The sequence below is a fragment of the Phocoena phocoena genome, chromosome 10, assembly GCF_963924675.1.
Source record: "Phocoena phocoena chromosome 10, mPhoPho1.1, whole genome shotgun sequence".
NCBI lineage: Eukaryota > Metazoa > Chordata > Mammalia > Artiodactyla > Phocoenidae > Phocoena > Phocoena phocoena.
The window spans coordinates 66,788,606-66,815,301 of NC_089228.1; the positions used below are offsets into that span (position 1 = coordinate 66,788,606).

The 26,696-nt window shown below is 39.7% G+C and overlaps 1 protein-coding gene across 1 annotated transcript in view; it reads right to left on the reverse strand.

Moving 5' to 3' along the window:
• The window catches only part of SLC26A8 (solute carrier family 26 member 8), a 66,249-nt gene that overhangs the window by 14,393 nt on the left and 25,160 nt on the right, over positions 1-26,696 (reverse strand). The window contains 6 exon segments of the mRNA XM_065885952.1: positions 2,782-2,859; positions 8,146-8,259; positions 9,795-9,942; positions 14,046-14,128; positions 22,902-23,051; positions 23,746-23,910. Coding sequence (XP_065742024.1) covers positions 2,782-2,859; positions 8,146-8,259; positions 9,795-9,942; positions 14,046-14,128; positions 22,902-23,051; positions 23,746-23,910 — 738 coding nt within the window.

Here is a 26,696-nt window from a genome sequence, read left to right on the forward strand (position 1 = left end):
GTTAGATCACAATTATGCAAAGTATTATCTATTTATAGAGAATAATATTGGTTAGATATATGCCAAAATGTTAATAGTGGTTTATTTGTGACTATGGCTTCAGAGACTGCCACCTCAGTGTGTAACCAGTCTATCTAAAAAATAGATTTTTATCTATTGTGAATTTTCCAAAGTTTTAGAAGTAAGCACGTCTCCCTTTCTAAGGGAAAGAAAGTGTCTTAAATGTAAGAAAATGAAGATGGATACTCATAGGGATGTAAAATCATCAGGGCCTCAAAGTAGAATCGAACCTACTTGAAGAAACATTTCTCATCCTTTTCCTAGCCATCCTCTCTTCTATATACTCTGCCTGGGAATTAGAACTGATCCTATCATCAGGAATGGACTGGATCCAAGCTTACTCTTATTTTCTGAGGTTACTCAGTGACCACTTGGTCTTAACAGGTCAGTAGAGGAGGGAAGAACAAAGATGAAGTCAGCAGAAATTACTTGTTTCCCATCTTCATCTTCTTTCCAGTCAAGAATCTCCCAAAATTTCCACAATTTGCAGGGAGATGTGGTAGGAAAGATAAGAAATTCAACTTCATAGGGCTTTAACCAGAGTTTTGGCTTGAGGTATGGAGTATGAAGAGGAAACAAATCTTTTCATGACATAATATACAATAAAATTTTTACCTTTCTTTTTTTTTTTTTCTGGTACGCGGGCCTCTCACTGTTGTGGCCTCTCCCATTGCAGAGCACAGGCTCCGGACGCGCAGGCTCAGCGGCCATGGCTCACGGGCCCAGCCGCTCCGCGGCATGTGGGATCTTCCCGGATCGGGGCACGAACCCGCGTCCCCTGCATCGGCAGGCAGACTCTCAACCACTGCGCCACCAGGGAAGCCCTTACCTTTCTTAATATTAAGATAAAACGTGCTCATGTATAAAGAAGAATTGAATTTATATATAATTTCCATCATACAAGAGATAACCATTGTTAACATTTTGGTATAGCCTATGTATTTTTTCACACAAAATTGGAACAATATTGAATATACTATTTGCATTATGGGTTTTTAAAAAGATTTTTTTTTGATGAGGACTATTTTTTAAAAATTTTTATTGAATTTGTTATAATATTTTGTTCTGTTTTATGTTTTGGTTTTTTGGCCATGAGGCATGTGGGATCTTAGCTCTCTGACCAGGGATCGAACCCGTACCCCGGGCACTGGAAGACGAAGTCCTAACAACTGGACTGCCAGGGAAGTCCCTGTATTACGTTTTTTAAAAATTTATGTTGGTTCTGTTGCTAACTAGTTGAGATCCTAGCCAGGATGTTCCACCAATTACTCTCCTAAGGATTTTGCAACAAGCTATCCACAGTCGTTCAAAGAAGGAAGGAATCATTTGTAGTTTAATACTCATAAAGTCCCAGTGTTATAGAAATTCAGATATTCCTCTGATCAGATTGTATTCACATTTTCTCACCCAGAAACATCCTAACTAGATGATATAAAAATAACATGCCATAACAGGGTTGGCCAAAAGCAAGGGCTGTTCTATCCCCAACATATTTATAGTAAGGGAGGGCTTACCTACTTTTATCACTACCCTTCAGTGAATTCTGACAGATTTTTATTTGAGATTTTTTAAAATTCTGACTCTTCTAGGATGGAAAAATATCATTGTTCAAAGTAAATTAGTGAGTGGCCCTCCGAAAATAGACTCCCAAGAGTTATAGCACCAAAGGTGCTATATAAACTAAATTCTGTAGATGGCTTCTGCTGGGAATCAGAGGACAGCTTGTGTGATAAACAGAAGCTTAATCCCACCCACCATGCATATATTCCATGGCTGGTTTCCAAGGTCCCTGAATCACAAGAGCAGAAGGCAGCAACAGCCTTGAGATGGTCCTGCTCTACTGAAACCTGATATTTACCAGGTGGAATAAACGCATTCAAAAGGATGGGCATAATATTTACAACCACTCCAGCTTAGGGACTGCCATCTCAGTGTGTAACCAAGCTGCTGCACCAGGAATAAAATCTCCTCCCCGCTCCCTTAGTACTATCTAAAAATGGCTAAAGGGAACATTAAGGAAATTTAAAAGGAAATTATGATGACTGGGCATTGATCTGTATTGTCACTTAGAACAAATCGATTATAGCTAGTAATTAATGCACCTGGCATCTCTAAATGTAAGGTCATCCGTCTCACACAAAGGGAAGAAATGGCACATAAGTATATAGAGGCATAGCTGAACACAGAGTTGAAACTCAGTTTTTAGATGCTGCCTTTAGTGTTCTGAACTGACCAAGAGACAGTGTGGCAGCAGTAGGGGGATTGAGTTCACATGAATGCAGAACAAGGACTTCTGGAAACTATTTAGGAAAACAGATGGCATGAATGCACAATGAGCTTCCAAGTCTGTGGTGGTATTGGGTGTTCTGGCATCAGAGTCTATTTTGGTCATGTTTAACTGAATCCTTACTTCCAAAGCTTACTTTATAGCTTAAGCAGAAAAAAAAAAAAAAAAAAAAGATTAACGGGAACGAGAAGAATAACAATTGTTTGAGTGCTTATTACTAGCTCAAAACCATTCTCTCTCTATTATACATATTATCTTATTTAACTCCCAATCCTGTGAGGCAGTGGCTGTTATTTTAAAGAAAAGGAACTAGAAATAGGCTGGGGCCACCACTAGGGATCAGTTGAATGCAGTTCTCCTCAGAGATGCCCCACCAAGATGTAATCTGGAGATCCATTCTTTCTTGACTTAGCTATTTGATTAGTTCTACTTACATTTGGCAGCTTGTAGAAAAAGCGTCCCACCTTCACCATCAGGAGCAGCATCACACCTGCGCCTACCAGAGATGCAAACTGAGGAGACAGAGCCAGTTGGAGAGAGACCATCAGGAATGCATTTGTCCGTGTCTGCAACTGAGGCCTTCTGCTTGGTGAGAAGCATGTCATTTTTTTCTTAAAAGGGGTTGAGTATAACCATCCAGCATAAGTGCATTTTTGGTGAACTGACATTTTCAGGTCCTGTCAAAGTGCTAAACACATACTAGGTACTCAATAAATTCTTGTTGATTGGACGTATGGAGGCTTTCTGAAAAGTCCCAGATTGTCTTGGATATCTGAATCTTTCTTGCCATAGCTTTGTGCTATGACTCTGAAGTCTCCTAAAATCCAGCCTGCGTTTCATCCTAAATTTAACCCTTCTTTGAACAGTTCAGAAAAGCCCTGGTAGACTCATCGCTGTCAGACCTAAAATCCCAACCATTCCACCTCGCTCTTTTGGAGCCTGGATAACTTCCCATCTAACAGCTTCAGTGGGGCTTCATCTTAAAAACACCACGATATTCACTTCTGATTTCCCTACTTCAGTTTCCCTCTGCCTCACTGCCATCAAAAAAGGTTATGCACATGAGTCAGGGCTGTATATAGGAGCTCTGGGTCCTATCCCACCTGGGTTGACTACTCTGGGCTCAGTACTACTTGGTAAGCAGTGATTCAGATTGGCAAATACAGGTAGAAAGCTAAGAAGCATAGTTCCCTTTATAATCTCAAGGCTCTCTGGACATAATCTTGAATCATTATATCCTCTATTGATAAATTTCCATTGTTTAAGCCCCTACTAAGAAAAAATAATATAAAGCAGCGTAATTTCCCACTGTGATGGGGGTGGAGGGGGAATAAACTGTATGTAACCACAAATCAAAACAATGGCATATACAAGCAAGAACAAGCAACCTTAAATCTAAACCATTAAGTGACCACTCAGCAATGATTCTCTAACTTTTTTTCTCTTTTTTTATTAGGTGTGAAAAAAATAACTTCCTACTGGATTCCCTCTCACTACTCACTGCTATTTGCCATGTAAATGGATCGCTGAAAATAATTGCAATGAAATCAACATCCTACTTCCTTCTTTCCCCATCCCAGCTGATGCACAGCTAATGGGACCAAGCCAACATGGAAAAGTTGAACCTTGAGAGAAGAGTGAAGGGAGAAGGATTCAGGAGAATGGATCACTGTAACTGAACCTCAGGAAGTTCTCATGGCAAACATTCTATACACTGTGGAACTAAAAAAAGGTAACTGAAGACATAAGTTCCTCCAGCCAATGTACATATCAGCCTGTTGCTGCATCGAGTTTTAGAGTCTAGCTTCAGGCAGTCTTGCACTATAAGAAGAAACTGCTTTGATTAGCAAAGGAAAATATATCAGGACTTTTCCTTCCTTCTACTCCTTTCTCCAAAATTCTTCTGATTATTTTTAAGGAAGCGAAGACATACAGACACCAAAATTAGCTGTATAAACCTAGTTTAAAATGAGCACAAACCAGACACTGAATCCCATAAAACTTGCTGTTCAGGGAGGCCTGCCAATAATTGTGTGTCCCCCATGGCTGCACACGCAAAGGGGTGGGCTTTGGGATCAGAGGGCCATCCTTGGTGGCATTGTGCCTTAAGAGGATGCTTGATGGCTCTCAGAATCCCAGACTCAGTGCCTGAACAGGGTCTAGAGACAACGAGCATGTACAACTTTACATCTCATGCATTTTTTGCTTTTCTGCTCTGATTTTCCATCACTCTTCCAGGCTTTCTTGAACAAAGACTGACTCTACTTTCTTTCTGGGGATTCAAGGCAATGTGAGGTCGCATAAAACACAGCCACTACTGACATGCAGACCCTCAGACACCAAATGCTCCATAAGCAGCGGACAGTACATTACCATGGACCAGCCAGGGCACTAGGGACCTGGGGTGGAAGCTCTGATATTCGAACATCTTAAGTGGCACGCACTGTAGTGGGCACTATTGTCATCCAGTTTAAATCTCACAACTGAAAGGTTATCCTTATCCGCATTTTACAGATAAGGACTAGAGCCTCAGAAAGTGAAAGTAACTTGCCCAGGGTCACACATCTAGAACTACTGAGTCAGGTTTCAATCCATCTGACCAGTTGACTCCAAAATCCAGGCTCTCTCCACTGCCCTATCTGCTTCCTCTAAAAAGAGCACAGCTCATTTCTCTCTTTGATAATTTTTTTCTTTTCTTTTTTAAAATAATAACTAACTTTTTTGTTTTTTGTGTTTTTGTGGTACGCGGGCCTCTCACTGTTATGGCCTCTCCCGTTGCGGAGCACAGGCTCCATACGTGCAGGCTCAGCGGCCATGACTCATGGGCCCAGCCGCTCCGTGGCATGTGGGATCTTCCCGGACTGGGGCACGAACCCGTGTCCCCTGCATCGGCAGGCAGACTCTCAACGACTGCACCACCAGGGAAGCCCAATAACTCATTTTTTTTTTTTTTTTTTTTGGTATGCGGGCCTCTCACTGTGTGGCCTCTCCCGTTGTGGAACACAGGCTCCTGACGCACAGGCTCAGCAGCCATGTCTCACGGGCCCAGCCGCTCCACGGCACGTGGGATCATCCCAGACCGGGGCGTGAACCTGGGTCCACTGCATCGGCAGGCGGACTCCCAACCACTGCGCCACCAGGGAAGCCCCCCAATAACTCATTTTTAAAAGCAGTTCTGGGAGCCTGGGGACAAGGCAAGAAGGCTGGTCCTTGGAAAGCAGAGAACAAGGAAAGGAACCCAATCATAGAGAAGAGGGAAGCATAGTGGTCAGAACTGGATCAGCAGGCCCAGGCCATGGCTGGAAGGGCTGATAGGTTTTGCTACAACCAGTAAAGACACGTGGGTTCTAGACAGGAAGAAATTAAAGTGAAATCCAGACACATTTTATACAGTTTGTATTTATGTCAGACATACATACATACACACATACATACATACACACATACATAATACATATATACATAAGTGGCTCCTGGTGACAAGTCATGTCAGAGAGGTTCAGAGCCAGCCCCCTAGCCTCTCTTTCCTGCAGTCCTGAGGAGCTTTGAAAAAGTGGGGGTGTTCTCAGGCAGAGTGAATCAAAAGTCCCCAGAGAAAAAGGGTGGAGAGAATAACCCCTGCTATGGGATGAAGAAGGCTGAATGAGTCCAGATCAGAAACTTATTGGAGGTGGGGTAGCTCCAATGTGGAGGGCCAGGGTCAGGGGCATTCTCTGCTTGAACCAGCAATTTGCCCTGGGCAAGTCAGGGTCTTGGGGAAGGACTTACCAGTATCCCTGGGGACATATGACCCTTCCCTTTGAAGGGTCACTGTACCACAAAGAGAGATGTCATTGGTAGGGAAGAACAATGCCATAGCAGAAAACAGAATGAGAGCCATCAGCAACCTCTGAAGCAGGCACTTTGTCCAACAGGCTAAAGGCAACTCTGAGGCTGAACTGAAGCCCTTCTTCCCTCCCTCCATCTATACATATCCTAACCCTCTTGCAATGATTCATGAAAGTCTCACTTTATCCATCATTCTCCTTCTTGCAATATTTATGGCATTTTAAAATTTATTGTATTTATTCTGCACTTAATTTTACCTGCACCATGATTTAGTTTTTTCCAACCACATGCATCTTTTCTCCCCAAATTTGTTATGCTTGTATACTAAATAAACAAAGTGTGTGGTCACAAGTCAGTGGGAACTATTGTCCAGAATTTCCATTTTTTCTTACCATAAAATCCTCTCATTTTGACTTCAAAATTTTTTCACACTTGCATAGAACATCCTTCTTTTTAACGTAACTCATCTTCCTTCTTTTGGTCAAATAGTAGTACAAAACAGCTACATACACCTTAAAGGCCAATGTGTCTGGCAGAAGCTCTATGACAAAAAAACTCAGTCCACATAAAATCATGTGGTATGGGCTTACTCTAGACCCGTGTTCTCACCTCTGCCCAATCTTCTGACTTTTATTAGCTTTCACCTTATATTTCACTTATATTTACCCATGGACTGTGACACTTTATCTTTCCCCATTCAAATTCAGTGTCCATTCTTCTGACACTTTACTTTTTGACCATGGCTATACCTCCCTACTGTGCTGCTGTGGCCTAAGCTTGTCTTTGACTTCTGTCACTGTTTCTGTGCCTCCTGATCCCCGGACTCATTCCATGGGCTTACTCCAGGTTCAATTCTGATAGTTCTTTGACACTTAATCATGCTATATAACTGAGATGGGACACCTCTCATGTTGTCAAGTTGTAACTTTTATCTAGTCAGTTTAAAACTCATGAACATTGGACTTAAAAACTCTCTTGCCGGGCTTCCCTGGTGGCTCAGTGTTTAAGAATCTGCCTGCCAATGCAGGGGACACAGGTTCGAGCCCTAGTCCAGGAAGATGCCACATTCCATGGAGCAACTAAGCCCGTGTGCCACAACTACTGAGCCTGCGCTCTAGAGCCCGTGAGCCACAACTACTGAGCCCACACGCCTGGAGCCCGTGCTCTGCTACACCAGAAGCCACCGCAATGAGAAGCCCGTGCACCACAACGAAAAGTAGCCCCTGGTCGCCGCAACTAGAGAAAGCCCGTGCGCAGCAACAAAGACCCAACACAGTCAAAAATAAATAAATGAAATAAATAAAATTTTAAAAAATCTCTTACCTACAATTAGAGAGCTTGCCTTTAGAGCCTTCTCTGCCAACGTTTTCCCTTTCCTTCTTCCCTTCCATACCCTATATATTTAGTTTACTAATTCAGGGTCTGAAGAGGGTCTGACCTAGATAATTTTCTCTTACACAAAGGTAGAATGGTCATAAATTCCCTAAGCTCACCTAGACAAAGACTTTATTCTCTATCATGAAAGCCTCTTGTCATGCCCTTTGAGGAAGCCAGGAAAGTTTCTAGTTCTGCTGTCAGGAAGGAGAGAGTTATATTATTATTTTCCCAGACTAGGGCTGAGAATATAGCTCCCCATAGAAAAAAATGTTAATAGGTGATGGTTGGTTTAACCGAAATATTATCTTTTAGGTATGTTACACGGAAAGTAGCTTTTTGTGGGCTAATATATAGAAGCCTTTAACAGAACAGTATTTTTATAGAAAATGACTTTCAAGTTCCACATTGACAGATAGCTTTTAAGACAAAATCTAATCAAAAAATAAGCCAAGCATGAAATCCAAATTTTTCCCAAACAAGCATCACATTAAAACAGTAACATAGTTAAACTAATATAATCCCCTTCTGTGAATATACATATGAATAGACCTAAGTGTCTTTCTATATTAGAGATCAAATTCTATTTCACATACCTGTTGTCTTCCTCCAGTTTTATCCTGGATAATAGTCCTGACAACAGAACCAGTAAACACATAAGATCTGAAAAATGAACTGACGACATTGCAAAGGCCAATGGCTATTAAATCCTGTAAAGAAATGGCAAATACTTTAGGCCTACTGTTTGTCAAAGAAGGCTGATCTGAGTTTGAACTAAAGGTATACTGTTATTTCTTATGCATGAAGATAGGGTTGTGTACATCACTTCAAATAACACTGAAATATTATTGGAAAGAAGTGAAAGATGGTAAATCTGATTTCTTCATTTTAGCTAGAGATCATAAGGAAAATCCTTTTTCAAAGTGAGTAAATGAGACATTTGCCTTGTTATTCTCTTCCGCATGATTGCTGGGAATTAGGATGACAGGGAGAAATATAGTACTGTTTTTCTTGCTTCCTTCTATGCTATCCTAAAGTCAAAGTGGGACACCGATTGAACCCGGGCCAGGCAGTGAAAGCCCGGAATCCTAACCATTAGGCCACCAGGCCGTGCCAAGCGGCTAGCAGGATCTTAGTTCCCCGACCAGGGGTTGAACCTTGGGGCCACGGCAGTGAAAGAACTGAGTTCTAATCACTGGACCTCCAGGGAAGTCCCCATATTCCCTTTTTAATTTCTAGGGAAAAAGCCAAACTCAAAATGGTCGGAGACTAAAAAAAAGAAAATGAGAAGGACTATTTCTGGGAGGCCAACTCAATTGTTTTATTATCCTAGTTTTGATATTCCACTGCATTTCTTTTTAAAAAATATTTATTTATTTACTTGGCTGCACTGGGTCTTCGTTGTGGAATGTGGGATCTCTTTAGTTGCGGCATGCGAACACTTTGTTGTGGCACGTGGGTTCTAGTTCCCTGGTCAGAGATGGAACCCGGAGCCCCCTGCATTGGGAGAGCGGAGTCAGTTACTGGACCACGAGGGAAGTCCCTCCACTGCATTTCTTATCGTGCTTTGGCGTGTGGTTGACTTTTAAGGACTTGGTGGAAAGGAAGATAAAAGGAGAGGAGAGGAACTCTGCTAGCTTAACAACATGATGTCATACATTACCTTCTTGCCTCCCTACACCATATCTGTTCTAGAGTAACCACACACATTAATTCAAGTGGCTTCAGAGTTAAGTATGCCACACTTCTCAAAAATCCTCTGGTAGGACTTCCCTGGTGGCGCAGTGGTTAAGAATCCGCCTGCCAATGCAGGGGACACAGGTTCGAGCCCTGGTCTGGGAAGATGTCACAGGCCGTGGAACAACTAAGCCCGTGTGCCATAACTACTGAGCCTCTGCTCTAGAGCCCACGTGCCACAACTACTGAAGCCTGCGTGCCTAGAGCCTGTGCTCCGCAACAAAAGAAGCCACCACAGTGAGAAGCCCGCACACCACAGCGAAGAGTAGCCCCCACTCGCCTCAACTAGAGAAAGTCCCCACACAGCAACGAAGACCCAACGCAGCCAAAAATAAATAAATAATTAAAAATAAATTTTTACAACATCCTTTGGTAATTGTAATTCAAATCATGGTCCAAGGGACTCTCTGGTTACAGAAAACTCCAGTCTTCATTTTAACTGCAGGCTAAGGTTAGAGAACAAAGATTAAAGGGTCACAGAAAGTAATAGAAAGGCCTGTCCTCTCACCTGGTTGGAATTGACATCATAGTTATGGAAACTGGCAATCTTCCTGCCCAGAAATATGAGCAGAGAGGAGCTCACTAAAGCTAAGGAGAACGCTTCTAAAAGAACTTCAGTAAGATTGCTCATATCTGGCGTTACAGGAAACAGGAAGCTGGAATAAAATGGTGGAATTATTCCTAGATAGCAGGAATCATTTATTGGCATCTCCCCCACTCCAACCTTATCGTACTTTATCATCCATTTCAAAAGGTCTGACCCTTTTTAAAAAAAATAAAAATAAGAGATAAGAAGAGCAACTCAGGCAGCAGCTTGCCAAAACTGCCAGCAACTCAGGCCAGGTTACAAAAGCCATTAAGAGAACGTGCTCTGCTATCTTCTAGTTCAAGGTTTCTGCCATGTACCAATGGTAACAGATAGGACAGGCAAAACTACAAAAATCGATGAAAAATAGTTTATTTACACTGTTTGAGACCATACCAGTGGGTAAGCAATAGGCATATATCACATCTAAGAGGGTTTAGAGCTAAAAAGCTCCATGTATTCCCTGCTAGTCGAACTCAAATGTTTTAGGGTATAATTTTAGTCATTGTCCTTTGTAAAAATTGCTTCTGATTCTTATCCACACCTTTTTCCCCCCAATTATTTTAATTGGGTAAAAGACACATAACATGATTTACCATCTTAGCCATTTTTAAATGTACTGTTCAGTGGTATTAAATACATTCATAATGTGCAACCATCACCACCATCTACTCTATAACTCCTTCGTCTTGTAAAACTGAAACTCTATAACTATTAATCAATAACTCTCCATTTCTCCCTCCCCCCAGCTCTGACAACCAGCATTTTACTTTCTGTCTTGGTGATTTTGACTACTAAGTACCTCAGATAAGTGGAATCATATAGTAATTGTCTTTTTCTGACTGGCTTATTTCACTTAGCATAACGTCCTCAAGGTTCATCTATGTTGTAGTATATGTCAGAATTTCCTTCCTTTTTAAGGCTGAATAATATTCTATTGTATGAGGGGAGTTGAATGCTAAAATATTTGGATTTTCAGTGCCCAAATTAAGCACATTCCAGAACTGTTATGAAGCCTTCAGTCTCTCTCTCCAACTTCACAATTAATACTGAATTCCAATCAAATCTCAGACAATTTCAGCTAAGCCACTGGGGCTAGTCACAAACAAGAAAAGTCCAGCCTTAACATGCTGCCATTGTGAGTTCATAGGCACTAGGGAGCCATTGAAGGTTCTTGAGCAGCAGAAGAATCGTGTGTTAGGAGTATCTGTCTATAGGAAAAAAAAAAAAGTGCTCCAGTTGGGGCATTGTTGCGAGATAAATACAGCTTTGTTTAAAGTTTATCTTTCCCTCACACCTGCCATGCTGTGAAGGAGAGTCTGTTTGGTGTTTGTTTTGTCTGATTCACCACCCACTGAATTATTCTGTCATGAGTGTAGCAGCTTCAAGAGTTAGGGTAAAGGCACAGACTAGAGTGAGTTCCAGATTCTATGTGACCTCGACCAACTCAGTCTGAGCTGTTTAATTTGTATTCAAGAGATGTGACAAGGTTCTGTTTTTTAAAGGTGACAATGGGTCACCTAGTATTCTAGACTCAATGTGAATAAACTGTAAAAATTCACTTCCATATCTTTGTGTCTAAGGTGTTTTGTGTGTAAAATACTTGTGTGGCATATTCCTTTTATTAATTCTATAAATAAAACTATATTCTTACTGTCAAAAAATGTTCTATTGTATGTTTATAACACATTTTGCTTATCCATTCATCCATCGATGAACACTTATTGTTTCTTCCACATTTCAGCTATTGTGAGTAATGCTGCTATGGACATAGGTGAACAAATATCTCTTCAAGACACTTCTTTTAACTTTGGGCGGTATATACCCAGAAGTAGAATTGCTGGATCATTTGGCAATTCTATTTTTAATCTTTTGAGGAATCAGCATACATACAGTGGCTGTACATTTTACATTCCCACTAACAGTGCACAAGATTTCCATTTTCTCCATATCCTCACCAACACTCGTTATTTTCGTCTTTTTTTAAAAAAAAATAGTAGTCACACTAATGAGTGTGAGGTGGTATCTATTGAATTATTGTAGTTTTGATTTGCATTTCCCAAATGATTAGTGATGTTGAGCATGTTATGTGTTTATTGGCCATTTGTGTATCATCCTTGGAAAAATGTCTATTCAAGTCCTTTCTCCACTTTTTGAGTCAGGTTGTTGGTTTTTTGTTGTTGCGTTTTAGGAGTTCTCTATGTATTTTGGATGTTAATCCCTTAGCATATATGAGTTGCAAATATTTTCTCCTATTCTGTGAGTTGTCTTTTTTCTCTGTTGATAGTGTCTTTTGATGCACAAAAGATTTTAATTTTCATGAATTTATTGCCCAAATCTATGTTAGTAAACCTTAAATATTTAGTATGATAATAGCATAAACTACTGTTTCTTTCCTTCCTGATGTTTTCTGTAACATTCAATTCTTTGTCAGCAATTTAGTTAAAAGGGGACATGGACGTGGAATTGTTCAGTTTTTCTAGTCCCTAGCAACCGTGATTAAACAGGTAATTAAAAAGGGAGTTCAAAGCAATACCTAAAATTAGATTTTTGAAATGTTTGTTTCTCTACCTATACCCTTGAATCTTATGATGAAATATAAGCAAAGGTTAATTGTGTGCTTTTTAAGTCATTAATAACAGAAGCATATTAAGTATAATAGAGGGCTTATTATACTAGATTTTGGAATTAAATAGAAATGGGTTCAAATAGTACCTCTGACACTGACCAGCTGTGTGAGCTTGGATAAGTAATTTAAACTTGGTAACCCTTAGTTTCCTGAGCCATAAAAAGAAGATAATATCTTCCTTATAGTATTACTGTGAGGAACAAATGACATAAAATAATTATGTAAAGCATCAATCCCATTGTTGCCCTTGTCATTTTTTTTTCCTGAGGGCAGAGACCAAGTCTTATTTACCATTGTATTCCCTGTTACCTAGGTTGCCTGCTCACAGTTTAAAAAAAGTGAACAGAATTTCAAATGTATTTAATCGTCATTAGATTTCACTGAGAACTGGTAGGATATGAGATTAATTCAATATGGTTGCATCAAAGTAGCCTCTGTTTCGTATGCTGGGGGCTAGCCAATATCATTGACTCTTTGCTGTACTCCCTATTGAAGAACATGAGGAAATAAACAATGCTCTTCAAAAGCCTTCTCGTGAGCCAAGAAACTGTGGTATGTGGCCTTTCTTAGCTAAAGTGATTCATCTGGTCAAGGTTAAAGAAACTATAATTCCCTAACAGAAGCAAGAGTGATGCCCCATAGTCACTGGTAGGAATTATAATGTCAATTAATTGTAAGTCCTTAAGAACTCCATATGCCAGACTACTTGAAGAAGGCTTTCTACTCAGAGTGATGAAGTAATGTTGCTCAAGGACACCCATTCAGTCTAAGTAGGTGAAGACAGAAGGAATGCTCACCTCCTGAGCACTGAAGCCCAGAGAGAGGCTAGGAAAACAGAGGTATCTCTTGTCCCATCCTTGAGAGTTAATCAGACAGGTATGGAGGTTGAGAAGGTTCATAACGTGCTGTGAGAAAGATGCATGAGTCTCTCTGGTATTCAGTGCATCCAAGCAGTTTACTTGGGTAAGGGGATTGGCTCAACCATGGGAAGAGAGTCAAAGGCTGACCAGAGAAGAACGGGGTTGTCCTAGCCCTTGTCCTTTAGAACCTCTGTGTTCTAAAATGAACTTGAGCCCATGACCCAGATTTGGCTGTGGCCAGAGACTGTTAGCAGAGAATATTGTTTAAAAAATATTAATAAACAGAAAATAATTAAGTAGAGTTGAGAGACCAAAAGGGGGAGTTCTCACACCCTGTGACCATTGCAGAGCCCAACAGGAAGAAGAAAGACTCCTCTTCTTTCCTGGCAAAGGACTCAGCCAATGAAAAGTCATAGACTTTTTGTTTACCATAGCTCCCCCCACTCCAATTTTATTTTTTCCTTTATAAAAACTTCTTCCCTTGCTGTGGGAGGACTTGCATGTGACTCGCCATGGTTGCAGACCCCAAATTGCAATTCTTTGCTGATCCCGAATAAACCCATCCTTGCTGGAGAACTAAATGGCACTCTGTTTTGGTCAATGATACCAAACAGGCTATGTAGTCAGAGGCTAAGAAGAGTTAACAGGAAGGGAAAAGTAGTCTTGAAAAGTGGAATTACCAACCTATAAGGAATCATATCAATGAGCATCTTGCTGTTTTCTGTGTCCACATTTACCTTGTTTGCAAATGCAGCGAACCCAAGAATCTGTAGGGGTTTAAAAAGAAAAGGCATGTGATCATCTAAATATTATGCATTGCTTCCAAGAGCAGAGGTGCCCATAGCCTCTGGCAGCACTGGGAATGCAATACGTGGCAGTCCCTATACATGAAGGTTGGAGAAAGAGGCAGTGCCAGTTCAGTGGAACAACAAAGGCAGAAGTCCTCCCCAACACTTTTGGTTCCCTGAACTCTTTTTAGCAATGTAACCAGAATGAAAAACAACTTCAGGCTTGGTCTCTGACATAGTAATAGGAAAAAATGGTTGCCCTAGACTTCTCTTTCCTCACCAACTTTAAATATCTGGATCAAGTATAAACATGTTTTCAGATAATAGCTGTAACCAAGGCCTCAGTTTTAAAAGTTTTAAAATCTAGGTACACTGTCCCAACACAAGTAAGCCCTCTGGGGGATTGTTGAGGTATATTGATAATCATTAATAACCATTAATAAGATGGAGCAGCATTTGATAGCACACACGAAAAATTGCTTTAGCAAAGCAATTACTTGCTTTCTTTTTCCTCCTTTCATTTCCTTCTGAAATACCAAGGCTCCCTTCTATTTTTAATGTCTGTTAGAGGGAAAATAGACAAGCTAGCAGCTGTTACACCTTATAAAGACCTCACACCAAAGCAAATTAAAGCAGAGACAAGAGAACTCAATACCCATTTAAAAATAATAATATATAGTTGCTTTACTCCATTATCCCTACTAACACATAAATCTTTTCCCAGCATCTACTCTAAGAGCTCAGCCAGACACTGAGCAGGATAGCAGTTGGTTTACTTGTGATGCTGTGTTCAGATGACGACCCCTAGGAAGCCTACAGATCAGAATGGAAGGAAGATCTGGATCAACAGAAAAGTTGTGATCTTTATATAGTTAAGGGACAGGAAGTGTGGCAAGTGGCCAAGAAACTCTTTCATTTCCAGTATAAAGGTTATACTTGCTCATTAAGGAAAATAGAGAAAATATGAAAAATTTAAAAGCAGAGATAAATCACCCAAAGATAACTACTATTGATGCTTTTTTTTGGTGTTTGCTATATGGCTTAAATATACACATATACAAATACACACATACACATACATTAGTTATGAACATACAGTATGTACAATTTCTTGTATCTATGAAACTCTTGAATTATTTGTCAGTTTATTTTACCTGGATCCCAAATATTGCCTTGAAATTTTCCCTTAATATTTGAGACTACCATCTAAAGGATAGACTGCTGGGTATGTGCAGTTTCCTCCAGCACAACCTTTTTTTTTGGCTGCATTGGGTCTTCGTTGCTGCACACAGGCTTTCTCTAGTTGCGGCGAGCGGGGGCTACTCTTTGTTGTGGTGCGCAGTCTTCTTATTGTGGTGGCTTCTCTTGTGTGGAGCACGGGCTTTAGGCACGCAGGCTTCAGTAGTTGTGGCATGCGGGCTCAGTAGTTGTGGCTCGCGGGCTCTAGAGCACAGGCTCAGTAGTTGTGGTGCACGGGCTTAGTTGCTCCACAGCATGTGGGACCTTCCCCGACCAGGGCTTGAACCCATGTCCCCTGCATTGGCAGGCGGATTCTTAACCACTGTGCCACCAGGGAAGCCCATCTCCAGCACATCTTAGTTTCACAGTAGTTTCTTATGGGGTGTTGTGAAAAGCTTTTCACCTGCTACACCATACCAGCTTTCATCCTCCCTCTCCTACTTTCCTCATTTCCAAGGGAAACATGGAGGTCTTTTTCCAATTCTAAACTACATCTCTAATCCCTGCTATATAGTAGAAAATGTTCCCAATCACTTGACTTGACATGTGTATAAGTAGTGTATTGCAGGCTTCAATAACCTTTGAGGATAAATCAGGTCACAAAAAAGTTTAATGTCTAATTTGCAATAATTCTAAGTCTCCACCTACATTTGTTGCTGGACCTCAGTTTATTTCTCCACTTCACTTCATGGTGCATCCTAATTATTTATAGCATTCCCCAAAGGAATGTCTTAACTATGGCTCACAAACCAATCTGTCAGCCATAGTCAACCCACAGCATCCTCTATACTCTTACTCCTCTCCTTTCCTAATAACCCAGGTTAATGTTATTGCCTTTGAGGTTGCTTAAAGGAACATCACTATGATCCCTGCTGCTGACGTCTCTTAAAAGAGGGTTGATTTGTGACAACATGGATGGACCTTGAGGGCATTATGCTAAGTGAAATAAGCTAGACAGAGAAAGACAAACACTGCATGGTATCACTTATACATGGAATCTAAAACAAAAAAGAAAACAGTCACGCTCATAGAAACAGAGAGTAGAAAAGTGGTTGCCAGGGACTGAGGGATGGGGGAATTGAGAAAGGTTGGTAAAACAGTGCAACCTTTCAGCTAACAGATGAATAAGGTCTGAGGATCTAACGTAAAACATGGTGACTATAGTTGATAACATTTTATCATATACTTAAAAATTGCTAAGAGAGTAGAACTTAAATGTTCTCACCAAAAAAAAAAAAAAAAAAAGATAAATGTATGGGGTATGGATGTGTTAATTAACTAGATGGGGGAAATCCTTTCACAATGTATATCTGTATCAAATCATCATGATGCACACTTTAAATACTTTATAATTTTATACCTGAGTAAAGCTGGAATCAAAGAGAGATACAGAAACAGAGATAGAAACAGAGAGAGCGCGCTGATGTCTGCGTCACAGATGCCATCTGCTGGTGACTCCAAAGCCTCAGCCTCCTAAAAGCCAGAGTTGTACTTGGTTCCAAGAGGAGAGGTTGCCTCTGACTCCACTCCCCAAACTCCATATGCACATTGTTCCCTGGGCTCTAGGGCCCCACTATTTGTATACAGTGTTTTGGAAGGTCTTTTGTAAAAGCAGCCATTCAGCTTTTGGCCTTTATGAATTGATAGCTTTTTAACTACTCCAAGGAAGAAAGGATATGCACCTCCACAAGAAGTAGACAACAGTTATAAGACAGAGCTTGGTCTCAGTTTCCAAAGCAATTCCTATACTCTTTCAATCATGAAGAGTATGGACCTGGATTAGTTAGCATAGAATATGTTATACTGTGGCAATATACAAACCATGAGATCTTAGTGTCCTAGCACTTGAAAGTTATTTTTTTACCCACACAAAGTCCACTGTGGGTCAGTGTCTCTTCAGGACAGCTTTTTTGCAAATAGTGCCTTGGGGATCCAGGCTAATTCTTCCTGGAGACTCTATCACCTCAACATATAGCCCCTATGATTACTACAGCAGGGGAGAAAGGAACATTGGGAACTCATGCCTATTCGCCTATGCTTTAGCCCCAAAGTTGCATGGTCCTGCCTAACTACAAGGGCAGCTGGGAAATATAGGGGTGCACACAGTGAACTTATTTATCTCTATCACAGAACACTTCTTAAAGGGAAAGTAATGCTCATGGACACCCAAAGATTTATTGATCCTTGTAAGAGAAATGCTGACTCCAAAAACCTGAGCTTTATTTATGAAAATCTCTTTAGTATTGTAAAAATGTTAACTGCAAAAGATAAATTTTATCACATTTCTTTTTCTTTTTTGGCCGCGCTGCGTGGCTTGTGGGATCTTAGTTCCCTGGACCAGGGATTGAACCCACGCCCTCCTCAGTGAAAGCGTGGAGTCCTAATCAGTGGACCACCAGGGAATTCCCCCAGATTTCTTAAAACAAACACGGAATGTCATCTCTAGACAACATTTTTTTAATATTCTTGAAAAGAAAGAAAACAATCATATTTATTTAGTTTAACATTTCCCCTGATCTAAAGAAAAAGATGTTTAAAAAACCTAGGACATATACATGAACACACACCTTCCCCAGCAGCCCCTCCTCCCCAAACCCAGCTCTGCCACTTAGTGACATGGATTAGTTTTCATTTAACATCTCATCTCCCTCAATTTCTTTACTGTAGCATAGGGAGAATGAAAGGAGGCTGAATAACAGTGTGGTTGCTGCTATACTAAAATAGAAATGAAACCTCTACATAAAAGAATACAGAAATTCAACAACACTGAGCATAGGCCTGTCATGTATTTGTTTGAAAGAGGAAAAGTGAGAATAACTGAAAGTACAGTAATATCAATTGTAGTTGACTTTGGATAGTGCAGCTATAGGAATTTCTTTTCCTCCTTCTTTTTTTTTCTTTCTGTTTTTCAAAATTGCTAGAATTCCCTGGCGGTCCAGTGGTTAGGATGCCATGCTTCCATTGCTGGGGGCCTGGGTTTGATTCCTAGTCAGGGAACTAAGATCCCACAAGCCACTTGGCATAGCCAAAAAAAAAAATTGCTAGAATGAGCCTGTATTACCGTCATAATGGGAAAAAAAAAAAAAAAGCCCTATTTTTCAAATAGTATGAAAAAGGCAGTAGATAAAAATCCTTTGAAAAATAAGCATGTTTAAAAAACTATAAGCTAACTAAATGTATGTATTCAGCTTTGTCACAATTCAACATACATTTGTTTTTTGCGGTATGCGGGCCTCTCACTGTTGCAGCCTCTCCTGTTGTGGAGCACAGGCTCCGGACACGCAGGCTCAGCGGCCATGGCTCACGGGCCCAGCTGCTCCACAGCACATGGGATCTTCCCGGACCAGGGCACGAACCCATGTCCCCTGCATCGGCAGGCGGACTCTCAACCACTGCGCCACCAAGGAAACCCTCAACGTACATTTTTAAAATATTATTTTTACAATTCTCCTATGAACATTTCCCTTCCAACGTTACTTGCTTTTAATTTAATTTAAAAAATACATATTTTAAATGATCTGAACCATGAGTTTGGAGTATCAAAACACTTACCAGAAACATCCCACTTACACCAAAAGACAGATCATCCAGACAGAAAATTAATAAGGAAACAAAAGCCTTAAATGACACATTAGACCAGACAGACTTAATTGATATTTATAGAACATTCCATCCAAAAGCAGCAGAATACACTTTCTTCTCAAGTGTACATGGAACATTCTCTAGGATAGATCACATCTTCACTCACAAATCAAGCCTCAGTAAATTTAAGAAAATTGAAATCATATCAACCATCTTTTCCAACCACAACGCTATGAGATTAGAAATCAATTATGGAAAAAAACTGTAAAGAACACAAACACATGGAGGCTAAACAATATGCTACTAAATAACCAATGGATCATGGAAGAAATCAAAGAGGAAATCAAAAAATACCAAGAAAAAAATGACAATGAAAACACGATGACCCAAAACATATGGGATGCAGCAAAAGAAATTCTAAGAGGGAAGTTTATAGTAATACAATACTACCTCAAGAAACAAAAATCTCAAATAAACAATCTAACCCTACACCTAAAGGAATTAGAGAAAGAGGAACAAACAAAACCCAAAGTTAGTAGAAGGAAAGAAATCATAAAGATCAGAGCAGAAATAAATGAAATAGAAATGAAGAAAACAATAGCAAAGATCAATGAAACTAAAATCTGGTTCTGGGCTTCCCTAGTGGCACAGTGGTTGAGAGTCCACCTGCCAATGCAGGGGACACGGGTTCGTGCCCCAGTCCGGGAGGATCCCACATGCCATGGAGCGGCTGGGCCCGTGAGCCATGGCCACTAAGTCTGCCTGTCCGGAGACTGTGCTCCGCAGTGGGAGAGGCCACAACAGTCAGAGGCCCGCATACCACAAAAAAAAAAAAAAGCTGGTTCTTTGAGAAGATCAACAAAATTGATAAACCATTAGCCAAACTCATCAAGAAAAAAAGGGAGAGGACTCAAATCAATAAAAATTAGAAATGAAAAAGGAAAAGTAACAACTGACACTGCAGAAATACAAAGGATCATAAGAGACTACTACAAGCAACTCTATGCCAATAAAATGGACAAATTCTTAGAAAGGTACAACCTTCCAAGACTGAACCAGGAAGAAATAGAAAATATGAACAGACCAATCACAAGTAATGAAATTGAAACTGTGATTAAAAATCTTCCAACAAATAAAAGTCCAGGACCAGATGGCTTCACAGGTGAATTCTATCAAGCATTTAGAGAAAAGCTAACACCTATCCTTCTCAAACTTTTCCAAAAAATTGAAGAGGGAGGAACACGCCCAAGCTCATTCTATGAGGCCATCATCACCCTAATACCAAAACCAGACAAAGATATCACAAAAAAAGAAAATTACAGGCCAATATCACTGATGAACATAGATGCAAAAATCTTCAACAAAATACAAGCAAACAGAATCCAACAACACATTAAAAGGCTCATACACCATGATCAAGTCAGATTTATCCCAGGGATGTAAGGATTCTTCAATATACACAAATCAATCAATGTGATACACCACATTAACAAACTGAAGAATAAAAACCATATGATCATCTCAATAGATGCAGAAAAAGCTTTTGACAAAATTCAACACCCATTTATGATAAAAACTCCCCAGAAAGTGGGCATAGAGGGAACCTACCTCAACATAATAAAGGCCATGTATGACAAGTGCACAGCTAACATCACTCTCAATAGTGAAAAACTGAAAGCATTTCCTCTAAGATCAGGAACAAGACAAGGATGTCCACTCTCGCCACTATTATTCAACATAGTTTTGGAAGTCCTGGCCACGGCAATCAGAGAAGAAAAAGAAATAAAAGGAATCCAAATGGGAAAAGAAGAAGTAAAACTGTCACTGTTTGCAGATGACTTGATACTATACACAGAAAATCCTCAAGAGTCCACCAGAAAACTACTAGAGCTTATCAGTGAATCTGGTAAAGTTGTAGGATACAAAATCAATACACAGAAATCTCTTGCATTCCTATATACTAACAATGAAAGGTCAGAAAGAGAAATTAAGGAAACAATCTCATTTATCACCACAACAAAAAGAATAATACCTAGGAATAAACCTACCTAAGGAGACAAAAGACCTCAGAAAACTATAGGATACTGATTAAAGAAATCAAAGACAACACTAACGGCTGGAGAAACATACTATGTTCTTGGATTGGAAGGATCAATACTGTGAAAATGACTATACTACCCAAAGCAATCTACATGTTCAATGCAATCCCTATCAAATTACCAATGGCAATTTTCCAGAATTAGAACAAAAATTTTTACAATTTGTATGGAAACACTAAAGACCCCAAATAGCCAAAGCAATCCTGAGGGAAAAAATCGGAGCTGGAGGAATCAGACTCCCTGACTTCAGACTGTACTACAAAGCTACAGTAATCAAGACAATATAGTACCGGCACAAAAACAGAAATATAGATCAATGGAACAGGATAGAAAGTCCAGAGATAAACCCACGCACCTTCGGTCACCTAATCTATGACAAAGCAGGCAAGAATATACAATAGAGAAAAGACAGTCTCTTCAATAAGTGGTGCTGGGAAAACTGGACAGCTACATGTAAAAGAATGAAATTAGAACACTCCCTAACACCATACACAAAAATAAACTCAAAATGGCTTAAAGACCTAAATGTAAGGCTGGACACTATAAAACTCTTAGGGGAAAATATAGGCAGAACACTCTCTGACATATTTGTCAAATGTCAAATTATGTCAAAACACAATTTGACATAAATTGCTGGAAGATTTTTTGACCCACCTCCTAGAGTAATGAAAATAAAAACGAAAATAAACAAATGGGACCTAATGAAACTTAAAAGCTTTTGCACAGCAAAGGAAAGGATAAATAAAACAAAAAGACATCCAAGAGGATGGGAGAAAATATTTGCAAACAAAGCAACCATCAAGGGATTAATCTCCAAAATATACAAACAGCTCATGCAACTCAATATCAAAAAAAACAACTCAATGAAAAAATGGGCAGAAGACCTAAATAGACATTTCTCCAAAGAAGACATACAAATGGCCAACAAACACATGAAAACATGCTCAACATCACTAATCATTAGAGAAATGCAAATCAAAACTACAGTGAGGTATCACCTCACACTGGTCAGAATGGCCATCATCAAAAAATCTACAAATGATAAATGCTGGAGAGGATGTGGAGAAAAGGGAACCCTCCTACACTGTTGGTGGGACTGTAAACTGGTACAACCACTATGGAGAACAGTATGGAGGTTCCTCAAAAAACTAAAACTAGAATTACCATATGACCCAGCAATCCCATTCCTGGGCATATACTGGGAGAAAACCATAATTCAAAAAGATACATGTACCCCAATGTTCATTGCAGCACTATTTACAATAGCCAGGACATGGAAGCAACCTAAATGTCCATCCACAGAGGAATGGATAAAGAAGATGTGGTACCTATATACAATGGAATATTACTCAGCCATAAAAAGGAATGAAATAATGCCATTTGCAGAGACGTGGATAGACCTAGAGACTGTCATACAGAGTGAAGTAAGTCAGAAAGAGAAAAACAAATATGGTATATTAACACATATATGTGGAATGTAGAAAAATGATACAGATGAACCAGTTTTCAAAGCAGAAATAGACACTGATGTAGAGAAAACACTTATGGATACCAATGGGGGAAGGGGGATGGGATGAATTGGGAGATTGGGATTGACTTATATACACTACTATGTATAAAATAGACAACTAATGAAAACCTACTGTATAGCACAGGGAACTCTACTCAGTGCTCTGTGGTGACCTAAATGGGAAGGAAATCTAAAAAAGAGGGGATATATGTATACGTATAACTGATTCACTTTGCTGTACAGCAGAAACTAACACAACATTGTAAAGCAACTATACTCCAATAAAAAGCAAAACAAAACAAAACAAAATGAAAACACCTACCAGGAAAATTTCCATGGGAAACTTGATGGGGTACTGATTGTAGGAAATTCTGATACATTTGTTGATTCTCAGAGCAACAATAGCAGTTAGAAATAGTAAGATGCTGGTGGAATTAGCTTTAGGGAGACCTATACAGTAGTTAATTATGTTCTGAAAGAAAACAAAATTACAGAGGCTTAGAAAGGGATGTGATAATTGCCTAAATCTAGAAAATGACACTCTTTCTAAATTAGTTCAAAAGGAAGTCCCTAGGCAGTGTTGCTGGGCACAGAGGTCTTTATGAGCATTATTAGAACAGTGAGGGCAAGTAGGTGGATACATATTTTTTTAATTGAAAGCAATATATTAAAAGACTATAATGTCCAGTAAGAAGATAATATACTTTCTATGTTTCAGTGTAGTGGAAAGGACCCAGGAGTTCTGTTTATTAGCCTATTCTTTAACAATTTTCCCAGACCATGTATGTTTAGCTTGGCTCCTAGGCCATGCTTGCATTCAGGGACTACTTTGCATTTTATATTCTGTATATATTATGTTTTAGGATATATGTCTTTCAGGAGGCATGTAACGGGAAGAAGTATGATAATACAGTATCTCAAAGACCAAATTTTAATATAAATCATGTTGGTTTAAAAGGCTGGGGTGAAATGGTTAATGCAACTGGGAACATGGTCCAACTGGCACCTGCAATTAATCAAGACTGTAAATCTAGAAGAGGTGAAATTATTTCTAGAACTCTCTTGACCCAGCTGCCTATGCAGGAGTCTCTCCACTTGGGTCTACTTCTTTTTGGAAGCAAGGGGAGGGGCATTTGTAAGTCTAGGTGAGGGTAGAAATTACTCACATAGAAGAAGGAGATGGGACCAGAATGGAAACTAATCATAATCCCGAAGATGCAGGTCAACTGGGACAGCATAATGTGTAGTGCCGTGGCAGCCAGGTAAGCACTGATTGCAGCCTCCGGAATGTAAGTGATAATGAAGCCAAAACCTAACATGCCCATTGATAGCTGTAGGGGGTTCAGATGGAAAAGAAAACCAGAGTGAGGAGGAATGTCATCAAACCAACAATGTCACCAATTAGGCAAACTCCAGAGGGGTTCCAAAAAAAAAGTTAAGTTAGGCCCCTTTGATAACTCTTGTTCCTCTTTCCCTAATCAACTGAAATTGATGAGCTAAGGTAGGTCCTTGGTGTTGATTCAGAGGTTTCCTACAGACATAAGACCACACTCCTTTCTTCACGAGTTCATAAGCTTAAGTTCTTACTCTAGAATCTACTGACCTTGTTGATGTGGGGTTAACAGTAACAAAGTGATCAGAACAAGACCTTGCCTTTTCAAAGCCCTTTTCACTAGAAGCTTTGATAGCCCTCTTCATGAGAGGTTAATATCCCTGTGAGGAATGCAGCTTTTCGCAAAGGAAAATATTAAAACAAACTGGGTTCCAGCTTAAACTTTCTGGCCTTTGACGCTTATCTTTACGAAGAATGATTAAGCTGAATTTATGTCTTCAGGATTATACATAAATACATGTATGATATAGCATTTTACATGTACACATGCATATATATGTAAATATATTTTTTAATGTTATGTAATAAACAAGCAAAGCATCTAAAAGGATAGATGCCAAACTATTAACAGAAGTTACCTTTGGGGAATGGGATTAAAAGTTTGGGGCAATATTTGTAACTTATACACTTTTTTATTATTTGAGATTTTTTGCAATATACATGTTCATCTTTTATAATAAAAAAAATTGTAAAATTATGGATAGGGGGTGAGCCCCAACCCTCTTAAGAGGGTAGGTTAAGAAAAATGACACAGCCCAATGAAGAAGATGGGGAAAGAAAAACAAAAGTCGTGAAGTCTTCTACTGTCACTGCTTCATCTTCCACTGTACTAGGAACTCTCAGAAAACAAACTTGGAAGAATAAATCTATTAGCTTTAAAAGCTTTTTGTGGGCTTCCCTGGTGGCGCAGTGGTTGAGAGTCCGCCTGCCGATGCAGGGGACGCGGGTTCATGCCCCGGTCCAGGAAGATCCATGGCCGCTGGGCCTGCGCGTCCGGAGCCTGTGCTCCGCAACGGGAGAGGCCACAGCAGTGAGAGGCCCGCGTACCGCAAAAAAAAAAAAAAAAAAAAATCTGCTTCCTGTCATTAGTGTGGCTGGCTGATCTTTACTTCTGTGCTTATGCCCCAACCCCTTCTGCCATCTCTTTGCCAATCCATGTTTATCATCTCCTTCAAAAGCTCAATGAAACTTCTCTTCTTCAGGAGGTGTGGTGCAAACAGCATGATTCCTGGGGATGGAGAACTTGGCTTCAATGCTGGCTCTACGTCTCACTGCCTGAGTGAGTTTGGGCAAGTTTATTAAACTCTCCGAACCTCAGTCTCCTCACCTATAGAATGAATAATACCCAACATGCAGTGTTTTGTATGGGTTACACTACATAATTCACATAAAACACTTAGCTCAAATCTGAAAATAGTGACAGATGCAAATATGTACCATTCTTTCTTCATGCCATCCCTTCCTTCCACCTTGTAAATGGAAAATATCTATAATTAAATATCTATAATTAAATATCTATAATTACCCAGCTGTGATGTGGCATCAGAATCTGGTGTTAATGTAATTTTCTAGGCATCAATTGTCAGTCAGAATTGGTCTGTGACATGAAACCTATCTGCCATCCTTATTGAAAACAAGTACAGACAGTTCCCAAATTACAATGGTTCTAACATTTTTTTCAACTTTACGATGGTGCAAAAGCATATGCATTCAGTAGAGACCGTACTTTGAATTTTGATTTTTTTTTTTTCTGGGCTAGCCATATGCAGTATGATACTCTGTCGTAATGCTGGGCAGTGGCAGTGAGCGACAGCTCCCAGTCAGCCAAACAATCATGAGGGTAAACAACTGATACACTTATAACTATTCTGTACTCAGACAGCCATTCTGTTTTTCACCTTTAGAACAGTATTCAACAAATTACATGAGATATTCAATACTTTATTATAAAATAGATAATGTGTTAGATGATTTTGCCCAAGTGTAGTCTAATGTAAGTGTTCTGAGCACGTTTAAGGTAGGCCAGGCTAAGCTATGATGTTTGGTAGGCTAGGTGTATTAAATGTATTTTCGACTTACAGTATTTTCAACTTACCATGGGTTTATCAGTATGTAACTCCATTGTAAGCTGAGGAAGTTCTATACTAAATGTTTGATGAATGAAGGAAAGGCTCAATAAATGGTTGTTTCCTTCCCAGACAACTCCATCCCAGCTAAAAGTTATTCCTTCACTTCATATTCTTTTTTTTTTTGGCCACACTGCACATCACGTGGGATCTTAATTCCCCAACCAGAGATCGAACCCATGCCCTCTGCAGTGGAAGCGTGGACTCTTAACCACTGGACTGCCAGGGAATTCCCCACTTCATATTCTTTTGACAACAAACTCTTCACTTTTATTAACACTAGTTTGCACTTTAAGATTATCTAGTGCACAGATTCTAGAGGTAGACAAACTGAGCCTGAATCCCAGTTTTGAATCGTACTGGTTATGTGACCTTGGGCGATTCACTTAACCTCTTTATACCTTTATTTCTTTAAAATAAGTACCAGAATAATACCTACCCTCATACAGTGGGGTGTTGTGAGGATCAAATGAGATAAAACATGTAAAGTGCTTTAAATATTTACAGCACATAGCAATAAATGTTAGATATTAGTATCTAGTTCAGACTTTTTTTTTAATTTAAATTTTTTATTTTAAATAATTGTAGATTGACATGA